The sequence below is a fragment of the Bombus affinis genome, chromosome 12, assembly GCF_024516045.1.
Source record: "Bombus affinis isolate iyBomAffi1 chromosome 12, iyBomAffi1.2, whole genome shotgun sequence".
In the NCBI taxonomy this organism is placed as follows: domain Eukaryota; kingdom Metazoa; phylum Arthropoda; class Insecta; order Hymenoptera; family Apidae; genus Bombus; species Bombus affinis.
The window spans coordinates 11,598,320-11,613,879 of NC_066355.1; the positions used below are offsets into that span (position 1 = coordinate 11,598,320).

Here is a 15,560-nt window from a genome sequence, read left to right on the forward strand (position 1 = left end):
TCGTCTCAGTAATCTTCATTCGCTAGGAAGCAGTCTGATTTCCGTGAGATATGTTTGATATTCTTGGTTGTTTTTTGAAAGAATCGACCAGGAATCAAACATATTATTACGGCGGTCAGAAACATCATCGGCAGAAATCCACCGATGGTAAGGCGATTATTCACACGTATCATCCAACCGATATATTAATTCAATGTTGGATTCAATTAAAAAAAATCCTGTAGTTATCTCCTTCCACAAAAGTTTTCATTTTTCCTTCATAGGAGGCAAACGAAGATATGAACTTCGACGAAATGATCCTAGAAGCAGCCAAATCGATCGCAGCCGCTACATCGGCTCTTATAAAAGCAGCCAGTGCCGCTCAAAGAGAGCTTATCGCAACAGGAAAGGTTTCTCGAACTCCCTTAACCAGTTCCGACGATGGCCAGTGGTCCGAAGGTCTAATTTCTGCCGCAAGAATGGTCGCAGCTGCGACTCACAGCCTCGTTGAATCTGCAAACGCTCTGGTACAAGGTGTCAGCTCCGAAGAAAAACTAATTTCCAGCGCGAAACAGGTAGCCAGCAGTACGGCACAATTATTGGTCGCTTGCAAAGTAAAAGCTGATCCAGATAGCGAGAGCACGAAACGTCTGCAAGCAGCTGGAAATGCTGTGAAACGCGCCACCGACAATTTAGTACGAGCAGCCCAACAGGCTATTCAACAAGAGGAAGACAGATCTTTGATCCTAAATCGTAGAATGGTTGGAGGTATCGCTCAGGAGATAAACGCCAGATCAGAGGTTCTTCGTATCGAGAGGGAACTGGAAGAAGCTAGGGGAAGACTCACTGCCATTCGACAGGCCAAGTATAAAAATCGCCCAGATTTAACTGACACCGATACTGATGCCGAACAGAGTGGCTACGAGAGCACAACTAAATACGAGACCAAAGCTTATGAAACTCACAATCAGTCACAGATGAATTACAGCACGTATCAACAGCATTCTACAACGCACAATATTGGCCAACTCAGTTCCGACAGACAAACTCTGGTTAGCCCGGAAAAAGTTTATTCAACGCAGAGCACGTTAGAAAGGAAAATGAAAGAGAGTCAGTATCGGTCTACGATGGAAAGTCAGTACGGGTCGGTCGAGAAAAAGTATAACGAAAGCCAATATGATAGACGGTATGTTTCAGACAGTCCATATCTCGTTACCGAAAAGAAAGTAACTATGGAAAGTTCATCTGGTCAGTACAGTTCTATCGAAAGGAAGATCAACAAGGAAAGTTATAATACAGAGGCAACCATGTTGTAATGATCGCAACATCTTTTGCAAGTCAATTCATTAACAACAACGTTAAGTATAATGATAAGACAATGAAAAACCTAATAACGATCGTTTACACGATATCAGCACGTGCTCAGTTGAGAATAAATTAAGGACTGCCTTTTAGGACAAAGATGACAATCTTTAAAAAAAAATAGGGAAGAATAGGAAGGAAAGAAAGAGTTGATATAGGAAGCGAAAATATGAATACGTGATATGGAAGAAGAATAACTGGCGAAGAAGTAAAAATTCGTGAGGGCTTGATGACCAAATAAGAATTAAGGATTTAGATCTGAACGAAGCAAAGATTCGAAGTTAATGATTTTGCGTTCAAAAGCAATATCTTCGAATTTACAATTTAAGTTCGTAAATTTGGAATATATTGAAGAAAAAGGGGGAGAGGGGGAGAGAGTTTACGTTCAAATAACAAAAAATACGGGCGTATTGAAAATTTTACAATTCTCGCTCGAGATATTGACAAGCTTACTCGTTTTAATTTTTATTTTTAAAAGCAATCGTGATAAAATCTTTGTATGATAATCTTTGCGACGAGAAACGGTAGAAAAGTGCCCTTAGGTAGAATTAACTATGTGCTTTCGAAATTAGCCTTTATAAGAATGACTATTGATTGGAATATAACCGTCCACCTTTTCCACGAACTTATTTCTGTTGATCTAATACGAACGATGCCAGAAAAAATTGCACGTGATATATTTCCACCATTTTGCATCCACGATTCTTAATATTTTGATAACATATTCGTTTTTGATCTTTTGAGACATCTTTTTGAAAATATATTCGAAAGATTTATAAGAATATTTGTATTTATAATCGAAGGAGAATTTGACAGGAAATCTACATTTTCCGAAATATGTATTCGTATTTAATACATAAAAAATTGGATAATTATACGAAATCCAGCGAGAAAGAAAGATGTTTGTTCAAATCGATGTTTCTTTCTTCTATTCTTTGATTTTATTGACAAGCGATTAATCGTATACCTGATTTAATTTAGACCTAATTTATCGTAATAGTTTAAGTTTAAGACCACGGATTAACAAGAGAAGCAACATATCATTTAATTTTATTAACTTTCTGACACCATGTGGCCTGATCCTATGGTGTCTCCGTCTGTTTATCCTTAATATTTTCCGTTCTTCTTAATATTTTTCTTAACATTATCGTTGTAAGTGCGTCTCTTTTCGTTCTGGAATCTAATCGTTGCTTAAACTTACGTTTCTTCTGTATCGCGCGCTCTTTGCCATTCGTTCGCGGTCGCTCGTTTTCAATAATTTCGCTCGTTAGACTTTTCGAATCAGGACTGTCCAACTGAATTCAAAGGTTTTGAACGATATCTCGAACGCATAACACGAAATCTTATTGTACGTGAGTGGTACATAGACTGATTCTATTCATTGACATCAACATTGAATAGCGAAAGATTCATGGAGAGGTAGATCCAAATAGTACGCTGAACATGCGACAATTGTATCGTAATAAAAATTCAATTGAATATTTTGTCATGGAACGTTCTAGAGTAGGTAATTTATTTTGATTACTGCAAATATCGAGCTTTTCGAACAGAAGAAGTATATATTAACTCATAAGTTAATTTAAAATGCAACATTTAAAGAGATTCATCGAAGTTGCAAGATTGTAAATATTCTAATGAAATTTGTATAGAAATGTCAATAACGTTATATAAAAGCAAAGTGTTAATAAGAATTGCAAATAAAAAGAATCTTTAATTCTGGATAAGAAACTAGGAACAAGATCCTTAGTTTCCTTACAATGATACGAATTATTGTAATTATTTTTTTCTCACATAAAACTTATAGCGAAATAATCTATCGAGTATGATTATTTCAATATCGAGATATAGTAAATGATTGCAAAGTATTTATTTCAATCATGGATTTATATAAAAAAAAAAGATCAAGTTTTACGTGTAAGAATTCGATAATTTTATATATTTTTACAAATTTGTCATAATTTTTATCTACGATATTTATATAACACGTAAATTCTCAACTAGTGTAACCTTATTTGTTCTAAACGTGAATTTCCTTTGCATTAGCTTTTAATAATAATTTCTTGCTTAATGCTCTTTATCGAGACTCTTTATTATAAAAATAAGATTGCAGTCTAAAACTAAAGAGAAATTTTCACACGAAGAATGTAATTAAGAAGAGTAGACACGATAAAAAGGGAAGTGTTTAAAAAGATGATATTATACTTTGAAAAAAATGATCTCAAACAAGGTGTTGAAGCGTGAAAATGTTCTTAGAAAATTTTGATTGGAAGGTGGATGGTTGGACAGACCTGTTCCAAGTGATAGATTAGTGCAATTATCATCAGTCTTTCGAAGGTCAAGAAAGAATTTGTAAATACGTAGATGTTAAATATTTCGCGTAAAAATTCAGTGTCTTGATGACTCGATGAATCGATAAATGGGTGAAAAAAAGTGCCTGAGTCTAATGAGCTACCGCTTTTTTCACATGCTCGTAGCAAACTCGTAGGATTTTCGAATATTACCAAAAAAAAAGAAAAAAAAAACAGATGCTTTACTAATGTTCGATAGTATAATTATAAAACGAAAAAAAGAAAAAAAAAAAGAAACAGAAGACAAGATGAACGAAGAATCCCTTTGTATAAAAAGATCGTTTTCAAAAAGAAAAAACAAGCGAAGAGATAAATTTGTATTATCGAACTCTTGCAAAGGGATCTACAGATATATATATATATATATATGTATACATTATTGCATTTAGTGTTATATATTTTCAGAACGATTGCCAATCGTGTTTTTATTTTATATACGTATATATTATACTTATAGGTGTGTGCCATGATATATAGGAAATTATATGTATAAATATAAATATAAACGAAAGGAATTATACAATATATAGATTCTCTATATATATTATATATTAAATATATATGTGCCGTTAATATATTAAGAAGAAACAAAGAGCAACGAGAGAGAAAAATCGACAGTTTTTAAAGCTTTGTATTCATTGGTTTTTGATGATTCAGATTTATATACAGGATATTTTTAATCGTTATATTTAGTACAATCGATTAAGTTTTATCGTGGAATGTTACAAATTGTAATATCATATTATATTATTATATTATATTATATTATATTATATTATATTATATTATATTATATTATATTATATTATACTATATTATATTATATTATATTAATTACATTATATTAGTATTGATTTATTCTTATCATTAGTTGTAATGCTGCTACATACAGTTAGGAGATGATTATGACGATGGATATCGTTTTATTATAATTATATTATAGCAGAACATTCACAAATATAGATATATTAGCTTTACTTACATTGAAATTAATAAAGAATTTCTAACATTTCGTTGATGTATCATTAAGAATGTATGTTTCGATGTGCATGTAAGACAAAAGCGTGAAGCGTATGATTTAAACAGGACATTCTATTTTAATTTATTGAATTATTTAGTCTATTTTTCAGGCTGATAGCTTGATTGAATCGAATCGAGTTAACAATGATACACGATATTATGAATTGATAATATGAATGAACATGATATATGAATAGATATAAAAAGATCTTGATAATTTCGACGCTACATCTGTAGTTATGGTGCATCAAAAATTGTGAGAAAAGATTTAACGACTATTTTTTAGTGACGACTTCGTTCAATGCTTTTATTATAAACCTTGGGAGAATGAAGGCAGCTCGGTGCACATCGTCGTCGTAATACTTCATATTCATTTCATCGAGTTCGCTGTGACTGAACACTTTCTTCGGTTCTTTGAAGTTCGTTTCCTGAAGATGTATTTATCTTTTTATTTGTCTGTTTACGTAGAAGGACTAATGAAAAGAAGAAAAGAAAAATTAAAGGATGTACTTACAGGGTTTAATCCTCCAAGCACGAATCCAATTTGTCCTGTGGGGTAGGTAGGCACGGAAACAATACCATAAGTCGCAACCGGAAATAGGGACTTACAATGTTGCAGAGTTTGTGTCACATGGCTGAGATTCAACCACGCAGTACCCGCTTGACTGCAAACGATTCCACCAGGTTTCAACGCATTTTTCATTAAATTGAAGTACGATTCGTGGAATAGGCACTCTGCTGGACCTACATTCGTAAACATTTTATTATCTCGTTTCATTACACGTAAGAAAATACTCCTATCGTACATTTTCCGTTCGTTTTACATTAATAAAGCTGGATCAAAGTATATTATACTAACGATCAAAATCTAAATGTATTAAGAAACGAACTGTAATTAACAAAAGTTTACTTACCGATAGGATCGCTACTATCGGTAATTATAACGTCAAATTCTCCACTGTGTCGCTGCAAGAACTGGAAACCATCGCCCACGTTAAGGGTGACCTTAGGATGATCGAGTCCCACACCCATCGTAGGCAAATACTTTCTGGATACCTCTAGTACTTTCGAGTCGATTTCGACCTGTACAATTCGTTCTACTAACGGATGTTTCGCGACTTCACGAGCAACCCCGCCGTCACCACCTCCGACTATTAACACCTGACAAGGAAATAATCGAAACAGGAAAAGATATGAATACGAAATATGATAGCTTTTCAATAACTATACAATTTTTCAAAATATTTAATGTATGCGGGATCTTACGGTTTTCGGATTTGGGTGGCTGCACAACGGTAGAAATGCGATCATCTCCTGATACGAAAATTCGTCTTTCTCCGTGCATTGTATGATACCATCTAAAATTAGGGTCCTTCCGTGTGATTTCCTGTATACGTGTAATTAAAACAAGTTCCTTATACAAGTTCTTTATATATATATGTTTTTTCGCTCTCTACGCGAACAATAAGTTATAAGAAATAATAGAAGCGAAAAGCATCGTGATACGGCAACAGTTATCAAGAGAATATATAATTCGTATAAGAGAGAGATTAGATATATCGTAACTTACGGAAGACCGCGATATACTTCTAAAACTGAATTACACCATAAAAAGCATTGATACAATTAAAATATGATAGTAATCGTTCGTATTTTTACAACTGAAAAATATCGGTCTTAAAAATAACAGATACGGCGTTATTATTAGCTTTTTCGTATCGTTTAAAGGAAATTCCAAGTTGGAGATCATCTTATTTGTTTTCTTTCTTCTATCTTTCTTTACAACTATGTCGTGTTTTCCCCTCGATGTTTTTTATTATATTAATAAAAAAATGTTCTCGAGACTAGCTATTAAAAATCTCTCAAAAGTAACAATTTTACTTAGTAAGATAAGAAAGGAAGATCAAAGAAAACTTGTTCCGCTCGTTTTTAAAAGATACTCGTTTATGGAAAAAATTTGTTACGGTCGTCCGACGGTAAAGTAAGAAAATTCGATCTCCTATTCGATCTAACTGTTATAACGTAGGGATCTAAGCCTATAGAAATGTCGTAAGCCTGCAACTCTTGATGCACCGTATTCGAAATATCGTAAACCTCCAATACATATTTAATTTTCTCCAATTATTTTTCCAATGAAAAATCGATATCTTTTACGTTCAAAGAAAATAGAAAGAGTACAATATTTACGTGTCGACCACCATCACCTCTTGATACTCCGATCGTTCTCGATGAATTACATCGAGGACCTCGAGAGACAATGAAACACCTGGCCACAGATCGTTGTTAATTTCACTGAACCATCCAGGTTTGATCGCATCCATTTCTTCTCTTACGCAAGTTTCGGTTGGCGAACCAGTATCTGTTCTTGTTTCACGATTCGACTGCAAGTAGACACTGTCGGTCGGTTAATCGTGGACGAGGAAAATAAAAGTGCCAACTTTTTTATGTGGCCAAACATGTTTCCCTACGATACGGATCGCCACTTCCACTCCCTCTGGAGCGGAGCTTGAAGGAAGAAATGGTGAAACTCGTTTGTCACCTGTGTATTCGTGCTGGTAGCATTCGACCGCTGACACGGTTTAAGTGTTTTTGCAATGTCATTTGTTAAATTATTTGAAAAGACTCGTTTGTATAAGAGTAGCTTAAATTATGTTAGATAGTATTGGCTTGGCGATTCTTGTTTCTTGAAATAATTTTGTCAGAGATACGAAGGAATGGATTTTTCAAATAAATAAAGTCTCGATCGAAGCTGTACCATAGGAAAACGAGAAAAAATGTAACTCCAAATTTTTGCTTGGTTGCGCGTTTACGACTTTCGATATTTATTGTATTTGACAACCTGTGTTTACTACTAAATACTACGTCCTTGTAATGTATTAATTCGAATGAATTTCAATGGAAGTTTCAACAGGTAAAGTTTGCGATCGTAGCAATTCACCATATTTAATTAATATTGGTATTAATAGGTAAAGAAAGATTTAAGACAGTATCGTGTCATGTATGTATGTATCGTGTTATGTATGCAACTATCGGTTTTCAGAAGAAGCCACTGAAAAACAAGCTAGAGAAATGTTGTTTTCAAATGTTAATTACTTTTTTAAATACCAACTTCACTAAAAGTAAAAACGCTCAAAACAATTCACAGTACTCGATATCAAATGCAGATCATCGGAAACAATGGGTGCAAGAATCGCTTCAACCCCTTCGACGAACTTGTCTGTAATTCGATATTTATTTGCGAGAGAATCACTCGCTTCAAATTGAAAGTAAAGTACTATCAGCACGAATAGTGACAAATAATCGTTTACATTCTGCGTAAACTAAAAAATTTAAATTCAAATTCAAATTACCTTACCGACAAATACAAATCACCAGGGTAACTCGAAGAAAGAATTATTTCAGCCGCACCACAGCGTATAACCACAACATACGATCCTTCCAACCGAATTAAAATGCAGAAAGAGCGAGAAGCGAACGGTGTACGGTGTAAAAGTGACGACGAAGCAACGAGCAGACCTTCGAAACGGAAACACGAGCGAGAATGGAAAGTAGACGGGAGTTTACTTGCCAAACGGATGATGGCCTTTATCAGCCTCCGTCCCTCTGCTCCCAGATAATGACGGTTCAACCACGGACAAGATAACTTGTCTGCGCTGTAGTATGCGTTACCGAAACGGAAATCGGTTTTCTAATTCCAACCGAGTGAAAATATTCGGAAAATTCGGAGAACAGGCTATAAAAGATAAAGAAAAAGCTCTTCCTTCGTCTTGTTATCGGTGCGATAACGATAATGCTTCGTAGATTATATGACGATACATATTTCTAGTTGTGACTGCATTTGAACTTTAATCCTTTCCATCTCTCCATTAGCCTAAAACAAGTAATACAGTCAACTCAAAAGACAACATTTAAATATAGAAGTATCGTTCATCGTTACGATCATTTCCTCTTTTAAAGTCTAAATTTACGTAAACCTATTTACTTGGCAACTGAGGTTATTATCCTTTTATTAACTAAATACGTAATTGCCCTTCAAAAGTTCTACGTTAAATAGCTATTTACATTCAAGATCATATATAGTTAGCTATTTATGTACATCGTTTTCTATTTTAACGCTGCACGAGAACTAAAAGATTATTTCTTCTTTTTATCATTCAGGGGATAAGTTGTTTTCCTACGGAGTTGCCTTTTTAATTTTAAATTTGATAGAAATGTAAACAAAATGATAATGATAATAAATACCAGTAATTTGACTCTTTGTTAAAAATTTAAATTTTATCGTTATCGTTAAAAAATTTCATAATTTTGGGTAAAAAAACAAACAAACGATCGAATAAATCATTTTAGTTTGATAGATACGGGAAATCTCTCTCTCTCTCTCTCTCTCTCTCTCTGTCTCTTTCTCTCTTTCTCACTCTGTTAAAGAGAAGCAAAGCTTACATGATCATTTCCTCGTGTCTCGTTTTAAACTCGTTCCACGATACCTTTATCCAAAGCGTTTTCCTCGACTTATCGAAATACATTCATCAAGTGTAACTAATTTCATCAAATCGGAATTAATGAGGCCAACACGTGCAAGATTAAGTAAGTTCGACCATGACGTGGTCCGTATCTAAAGTCAAGGTCAATGTAATCACAGATCTCATTTAGCTTCGTAAAATTGAAGTAATTGTGATATGAGATTACATGAATTTTTTTAACGTTACTAATTATAAAAGATTTTGTTATTATTCAATTTATGAAATAACAATTTCTACTACTTTGCTACGGTAATAAATATAGAGAGTCTTTATTCAGAAAAAAGAATTTTGAGAAACTTAAAATAAAGAAACATAAAAATAATTGGGACATTACAATATTTTGCAAATGAAAAACAAAGGTATGACACAACTAATTTTATAATAATCTCATATAACTAAGGCAATAATATTATTTCTATTGTATACAAAAACGTATACAAAAAAATTATACTAGATTCCGAATGTAAATTAGCATATAACCAATAAAGTTCGAAAGAATTACACCATTTTTGAAATTTTAATTTAAATACCACTGTGAACGCGCTTTAATAGAGCACCCTAACCAAAGCAGTGCCGCAAATTTTGCGTCAAAGTTGTGTTCGCATGTTTCAATCGTTTGACACGATATTTGTGCGATTTTTAGATTTAGTAAAAAACGTAAACTAAACATTCTGCGATACTTATCAAATGTCAAATTCTTTAATTAATTATTGCTTTAAAACTTAAAGTAACATGTCTATGCTCGCGGAACCACGTCGAAAACAAAAATGGACACTAAACCCACGAGGAAAAGAATGGAGCGAAGGTTTGTAAATATTTGAATTTATTTGATTTTACTTAAAAATAAATGGTATAATGTTGTATCTTTGAAACATCGTAGTGACATTTATATGTTTCTGCAGATTCGAACAAATTCGGGCAGAAAATGTTAGAAAAGATGGGATGGACAAGTGGCAAAGGACTCGGAGCAAACGAACAAGGTATAACGGAGCACGTACGTGTATCGATTAAAAATGATACAACAGGTAAATATAATTAACAATTAGATTTTTACACTAACTCTGCTTATCGGCACTAATTCGTATTTTAACTATTTTGAAATTAATTCCAATGATCTAGAATTAACCTAAAAACGAAATTGCAAAACTTTAAGGGAATCAAAATTGTTAAAGTGAAATGAAATTGCTGTCTTTCTCTTAATATTATAATTTCTAATGTTTTTAATATAATGTGTCATCATTTAGATAGTTGCAATATTAGTTATATCGAGAAAGATAGTTTCTAATTGTAATGTTTTTAATAGTTTTGTGTCAAATTTGTTTATACGATTAAAATATTTGAAAATTAATTTTTTCATAAATTATCATTGATGAAAAATGGATTGTTCCCATAGGTATTGGATATAAACAGAATGCCTTAGACGAAGCATGGACAGAGCATCAAGATAGTTTTAACGATTTTTTACAGAAGCTTCAACAAAATGAATGTCACAATGCGGCGCAAACAGAGGAAAGCAAAGGTGTATTAAGTGGAAAATCGTTAGAATTGAAATCTAAACAAAGCCGTGCTCGTGTTCAGTAAGTATTATATATGTACATATAATGTATTAGACATGCCGTTATTTTATTCTCTTCTTGTCTTTTTTTCTCTTATTACTATTACTAGTTATCAAAAATTTACAAGGGGGAAAGATGTAAATAAATATAGTTCAAAGGATTTAGCAAATATATTTGGCCAAAAAGAATTGAATATAAATAAAAGTAATAAAGATAAACAATGCAATGCCGAAGAAAACTTTGATTCAGTTGGCACTTGTGATAACAGAAACGGTGTTATTACTATAAATAGTGGTAATATGACAGATTATTTTATGAAGAAAGGTCAGAATTTTTCTCTGGCATATAAGAATATAAAACAGGAGGACGATATAGAAGAGGAATCTGAATATGCTGGATTTGGATTTGCATCAACATCTAGAAAAGTAAAATGCCATGATAATAAGGAAAGCATGGAAGTGAAAAGTGTTTGTAATTATGCTTTTGAAAACCCCTGTGTGGAATTAAATAGCCCTGAAAATATTTCAAATTTTAATATTGAATCTAAATTTTCTAACAAAAAAAAACTTGATGAAAATGAATTGCATTTAAGCAGCAAGGTTAAGAAATTTAAAGAGAACAGTGTAAATGAAAATAGATGTGCGAGTGGTATTATCAATGCCGGTTTAAATTTAGAATGTCAAGCTGATGAAGTTTGTAATGGAAAAGAATTTGAAATATCTAGAGTACAATTTGGCCTTACAAATTCAGCTTTAGATCTAAGTGATGAAATAAATGATAAGAAAAGAGTGACATTTAATGATCATGTAGAATATAATATTGATTGTGTAAAAAAAAAAAAAACATTAGACAAATTTGAGGTTGAAAATAAGAAAGCTAAAAAGAAGAAAAAACATAACTCTGATGTTAATAGTTCAGTGTTATCTGGTTGTGTTAATGAAGCTTTGGATGTAGGAACACCCGAGGAAGTACATGATAATGAAGTTAATGAACATAAAAGTAAAAAATCTAAAAAAAGAAAAAGAAGTCGTCGATCGAATTTAGAAACAATAGTAGAAACGCCAGAAGAAGAGAAAGCATATGAAAATGAAACAGAGATTGAGCAAACCAAAATGGAAGATTACATAGCTGATGATTGTATACTTGAAGATGTCTCAAGTAAGAAGAAAAAAAGGAAAAAGGATAAGGATAAAATACAAGTTACCACTGAGAATAGATGCGATGAAAAAGAAAGTATGGAAGAAGAAACAGCGGCAAACACAAATGTAATACTTAAGGAAGAAGAGTGCAAAATTGATGAAACTCGAGAGAATATTTCTAAAAGCAAAAAGAAAAAGAAGAAGAAAGATAAAGTGAGATATACTGAGCCAAACTTTGAAAAAAACGAGGATGTAACTGAAATTGAAGTTGAACTGGAAAATGTAAATGCAGAGAAAACAGAATTAGAAACTGTGAAGGCAGGAAAAAAGAAATCTAGAAAGAATGACAATGTAAATGATCTTAGTTCTATAACAAATGTACCAACCAATATACAAGAGGAAAAGGAAGTTTCCGATAAGGAAAATACGAAAAATATGAATGAAAGTGAAACAGAAAAACCAGAGAAAGACAAAAAATTTACAGATAAATCTGCAAATCATTCCATAGATGGTAAAAAATTTGTGAAACAAAGGAATAAGATATTTACAAATACACGTACGAAGAAGTTCAATAACAGAAGATCTAATACTTCATCTAGGAATTGCAAACAAAGATCCAGAATGCCAAAGAAATTATTGATGTCTCTATTTTACTCAAAGTCAATCTTAGATTTTCCAGGTTCTAACATGCATGAAATAAAAGGATATGGAGCTGATCAACATTAAAGTGTAAAAAAATTGTGAACATGTTTCTAATATTTTGTGCATAATATATACAAGACATTTAAAGGATCAGCTATAACGATGTTTATCCAAAATAACATATTTCTGCAAATGTGCGGAATTTCTTTTATTTATATTTTTATTTATAATGTAATTAATGTAATTATTGATAATTATCTTTATAAATATGTGTATGCATATACATTATACATATAAGCATATTACGTATATATTTACAGGGATGCAATATTATCCTCTATCTTTACAATTTCCTTTATCTCTGATGTAAGTTTTTGTTTAAATTTATTTATATTTAATAATTCTTCTTCAGTTACTTGAACTGTATCAGTAGGTATACATTCATTTTCTGTTGAAAGTATAGTATACCCCAGATTTTTTAATTGCGTTATAACTTTTTCTGGATGAAGAAATTCACTTTTAAACTATAACAAATGAAAATAAAGATACATTGTATGAAAATAGAAATCTGTTTGATTAAATTGTTGGAATAAAAGGATTTAAATTTTAATACCTTAAAATACGTTTCACTTCCATCCTTTATTTCTTCTACATCTATCGCATTAGCTATTATTGCATCTTCCATTGCAGAATCCAAGTTACAGTCTTTAGAAGCTATAACAAAAGTTACACTATCGAACCAATGTGAAAACGCAGAAGACTCTAGAATTTTGGCACTGGAAATTATATACATATAAGTTAACATAATTTAACATTGTAACAAAGTAAATGTACATCTCAGAAGAAAAATTCTAGATTAAAGTATAAAAGAGTACTCACTTAAATTTTTTTGATATATGTATAATATTAAATTTTACATGAGTTAGTTTGTCAGTTACGATATGGATAACAAATATAGGTCCTTTCAAAATACGTATAGGCAGTATGTGAGATTCACCAGATTGTACATTTTTTATTTTTTCTAAAATTCCTTTTAACGTAGACATTGGCATGTTGGCTTTTCTTGCTTGTTCAACTAAATTTGCTAATTTTGGATTAGTTTTTGGGTCTGGATTACCACTTTCTTTAAAAAAAGAACAAAATTTATATTGTAATTTAAATCTAAAGATATTTACTTAAAACTTTGACTAGATATGTAAAGAAATTTTTTTTATGCACTTTTTTCAAATGTCAGAAACATACCTACTGCTGCAACTTTCATTTTATGCGATAGAGTATTAAATATTTGTGATCTTGCGTTATCATGTTCTTGTTTCGTAGCTTTAATGTTTTGCCATTTGCTATGACCCGCATATCTTTTGGTTTCTTGAATCAAGATATTTCTATATCTATTATACAATAGAACATTTCGAAATTTCATTTTGTAAAAGAGAGGTTATGATATTCAATCGAGCTTAGTAGCAGTGACTTAGTAGCAGGGAAATTGTTAATTTAATATTGGTATCGATAAGGACAGACGATAATCGAATGTAATTTCACATCTATTCTGGTAATTTTATTTCAATAATTACCGTAGAATTATAATTTATTATTACGCAACTGTTAAGAGGAATTAAAATACATTTGCCACTAAAATTTTCCCAAATATAAGATACTTCGAGATAGAAAATTGTGTTTGCGGGTATTATTTGTTATGTGGATAAAGTATGTTGCATAATACAATATATCTCCTCTTTTCATCATATTTGCCACTCATTTAATACGTAGATGTTTATTTAACGTACTGTTGTCTCTGCGTGTCATAATACTGTCATCACATAGGGATAAATTGTGAAAAAATATTCCCTACTAATAGGCGAGTTACAAAAAAAGTTAATTACTTTTTTAATTCTTTTAATTTGTAATTTTATTTGTTTAATAACGTATACCTAGAACATATATACTTTCTTATAACTATAGGTGTATCTATACCGCCGTATGTGTAATAACAACCATAACATATAAAATTGTTAATGTCGATTTTATTTCAGTTAATTGCGTAGAAATAATGATATAAATATTAGCAATAAGTAGCACGTAGTATTAAAAACTAGTAAATGAGTTTCGGTTGTTTAATAAAAGAATTTTTAGTCTCTATAAAAAAAAAATTATGATTTGTCCTATTTTATGGTTGCCGCGATATTTTACAGGTAAAAAGCTGCGTTTTGCATGTGAAATTTGGTTTTAGACAACGAACGAAGCATAGCGACCCGCGTGTCGTGGAATTGCGATGAAAAATTTCTTTCTACTTATTTCGATTTGTTCTAGCATGAAAATTTTGAGCATAATCTCTCACTATAAATAATAATTCGATGGCATACCGTATATTAAAAAATATGATTCGCTCTGGTTTAGCTTGTTTCACGTTCGAATTTTATTTAAATTGGGGTGGTTTTTATCGAATTAAAATAAATTTATTTCGATGATTTTAAGCTTCGCGTGTTTTAAATATTTCTTTTATAATCCTGTTTTAGTAATAACGAGCAGCTGCAATTGCTTGAAATATGTCAAATAAATGTATCCTATTATAATAATTTAGGAATCCGTGAGTAAAAGCGAACCCGTAAAACGTATTCAAGTTGTTCGTGCTATAAAATATTCTTCTCAAATAGATTTCAACGTGTCACAACACTTTAGAAATGGACGTTGAACCCAAAAGAAGAACGATTGTCCCACATACAGTTGTGGATCGATCAGCGTTTGCGCGATTTCACGAGGCACTTTCGCTACCGAATTCTCAATTTAGTCAGGCTGTTCGTGGTCATTCTTTTTAATTACCCTCGAGCGACTTCTAGGGGACGGGATCTAACCGTGTTAACCCCACATTGGATGGTTCCTTTGACACAACAGGTATAGGACATGTACGTCGTGTCGTCATTGCCTTTAATTCACGTACGCTTGCCGCTTTCTGAACGGTTAACCAGACGGGGGTAAGAGAGAGAGAGGATGGAGGGT

The 15,560-nt window shown here is 32.1% G+C and overlaps 4 protein-coding genes across 11 annotated transcripts in view; 2 read left to right on the plus strand and 2 right to left on the minus strand.

Annotated features, from left to right (window-relative positions):
• The window catches only part of LOC126922793 (talin-1), a 48,002-nt gene extending 44,066 nt beyond the window's left edge, over positions 1-3,936 (plus strand). For all 7 annotated transcript variants that reach the window (XM_050735654.1, XM_050735653.1, XM_050735658.1 and 4 more), the window contains one exon: positions 264-3,936. In XM_050735654.1, the coding sequence (XP_050591611.1) occupies positions 264-1,295 (1,032 nt within the window). In that variant the 3' untranslated portion in view covers positions 1,296-3,936. The remainder of the gene's footprint in view (positions 1-263) is intronic.
• A 381-nt stretch (positions 3,937-4,317) lies between these two features.
• Positions 4,318-8,551, minus strand: LOC126922844 (spermidine synthase). The gene is made up of 6 exons (XM_050735789.1): positions 8,065-8,551; positions 6,897-7,090; positions 5,976-6,096; positions 5,624-5,870; positions 5,224-5,453; positions 4,318-5,137 (listed from the first exon to the last, which is right to left on the minus strand). The coding sequence occupies exons 2-6, from the start codon at positions 7,028-7,030 to the stop codon at positions 4,985-4,987; spliced, it is 885 nt and encodes a 294-aa protein (XP_050591746.1). The 5' UTR covers positions 7,031-7,090; positions 8,065-8,551; the 3' UTR covers positions 4,318-4,984.
• Positions 8,552-9,789: 1,238 nt separating this feature from the next.
• Positions 9,790-12,652, plus strand: LOC126922813 (putative histone-lysine N-methyltransferase 1). Of its 2 annotated transcripts, none has more exons than XM_050735738.1 (4): positions 9,790-10,034; positions 10,132-10,254; positions 10,623-10,806; positions 10,895-12,652. In XM_050735738.1, the coding sequence occupies exons 1-4, from the start codon at positions 9,962-9,964 to the stop codon at positions 12,648-12,650; spliced, it is 2,136 nt and encodes a 711-aa protein (XP_050591695.1). In that variant the 5' UTR covers positions 9,790-9,961; the 3' UTR covers positions 12,651-12,652. The 2 variants fall into 2 exon arrangements, with proteins under 2 accessions (XP_050591695.1, XP_050591696.1); XM_050735739.1 differs by having other exon boundaries at positions 9,958-10,034; positions 10,697-10,806.
• A 79-nt stretch (positions 12,653-12,731) lies between these two features.
• LOC126922849 (translational activator of cytochrome c oxidase 1) lies at positions 12,732-14,058 on the minus strand. Its single transcript, XM_050735795.1, has 4 exons — positions 13,809-14,058; positions 13,446-13,689; positions 13,180-13,342; positions 12,732-13,090 (listed from the first exon to the last, which is right to left on the minus strand). Exons 1-4 carry the CDS (start codon positions 13,984-13,986, stop codon positions 12,881-12,883), a joined length of 795 nt encoding a protein of 264 aa, XP_050591752.1. The 5' UTR covers positions 13,987-14,058; the 3' UTR covers positions 12,732-12,880.
• Positions 14,059-15,560: the final 1,502 nt, after the last annotated feature.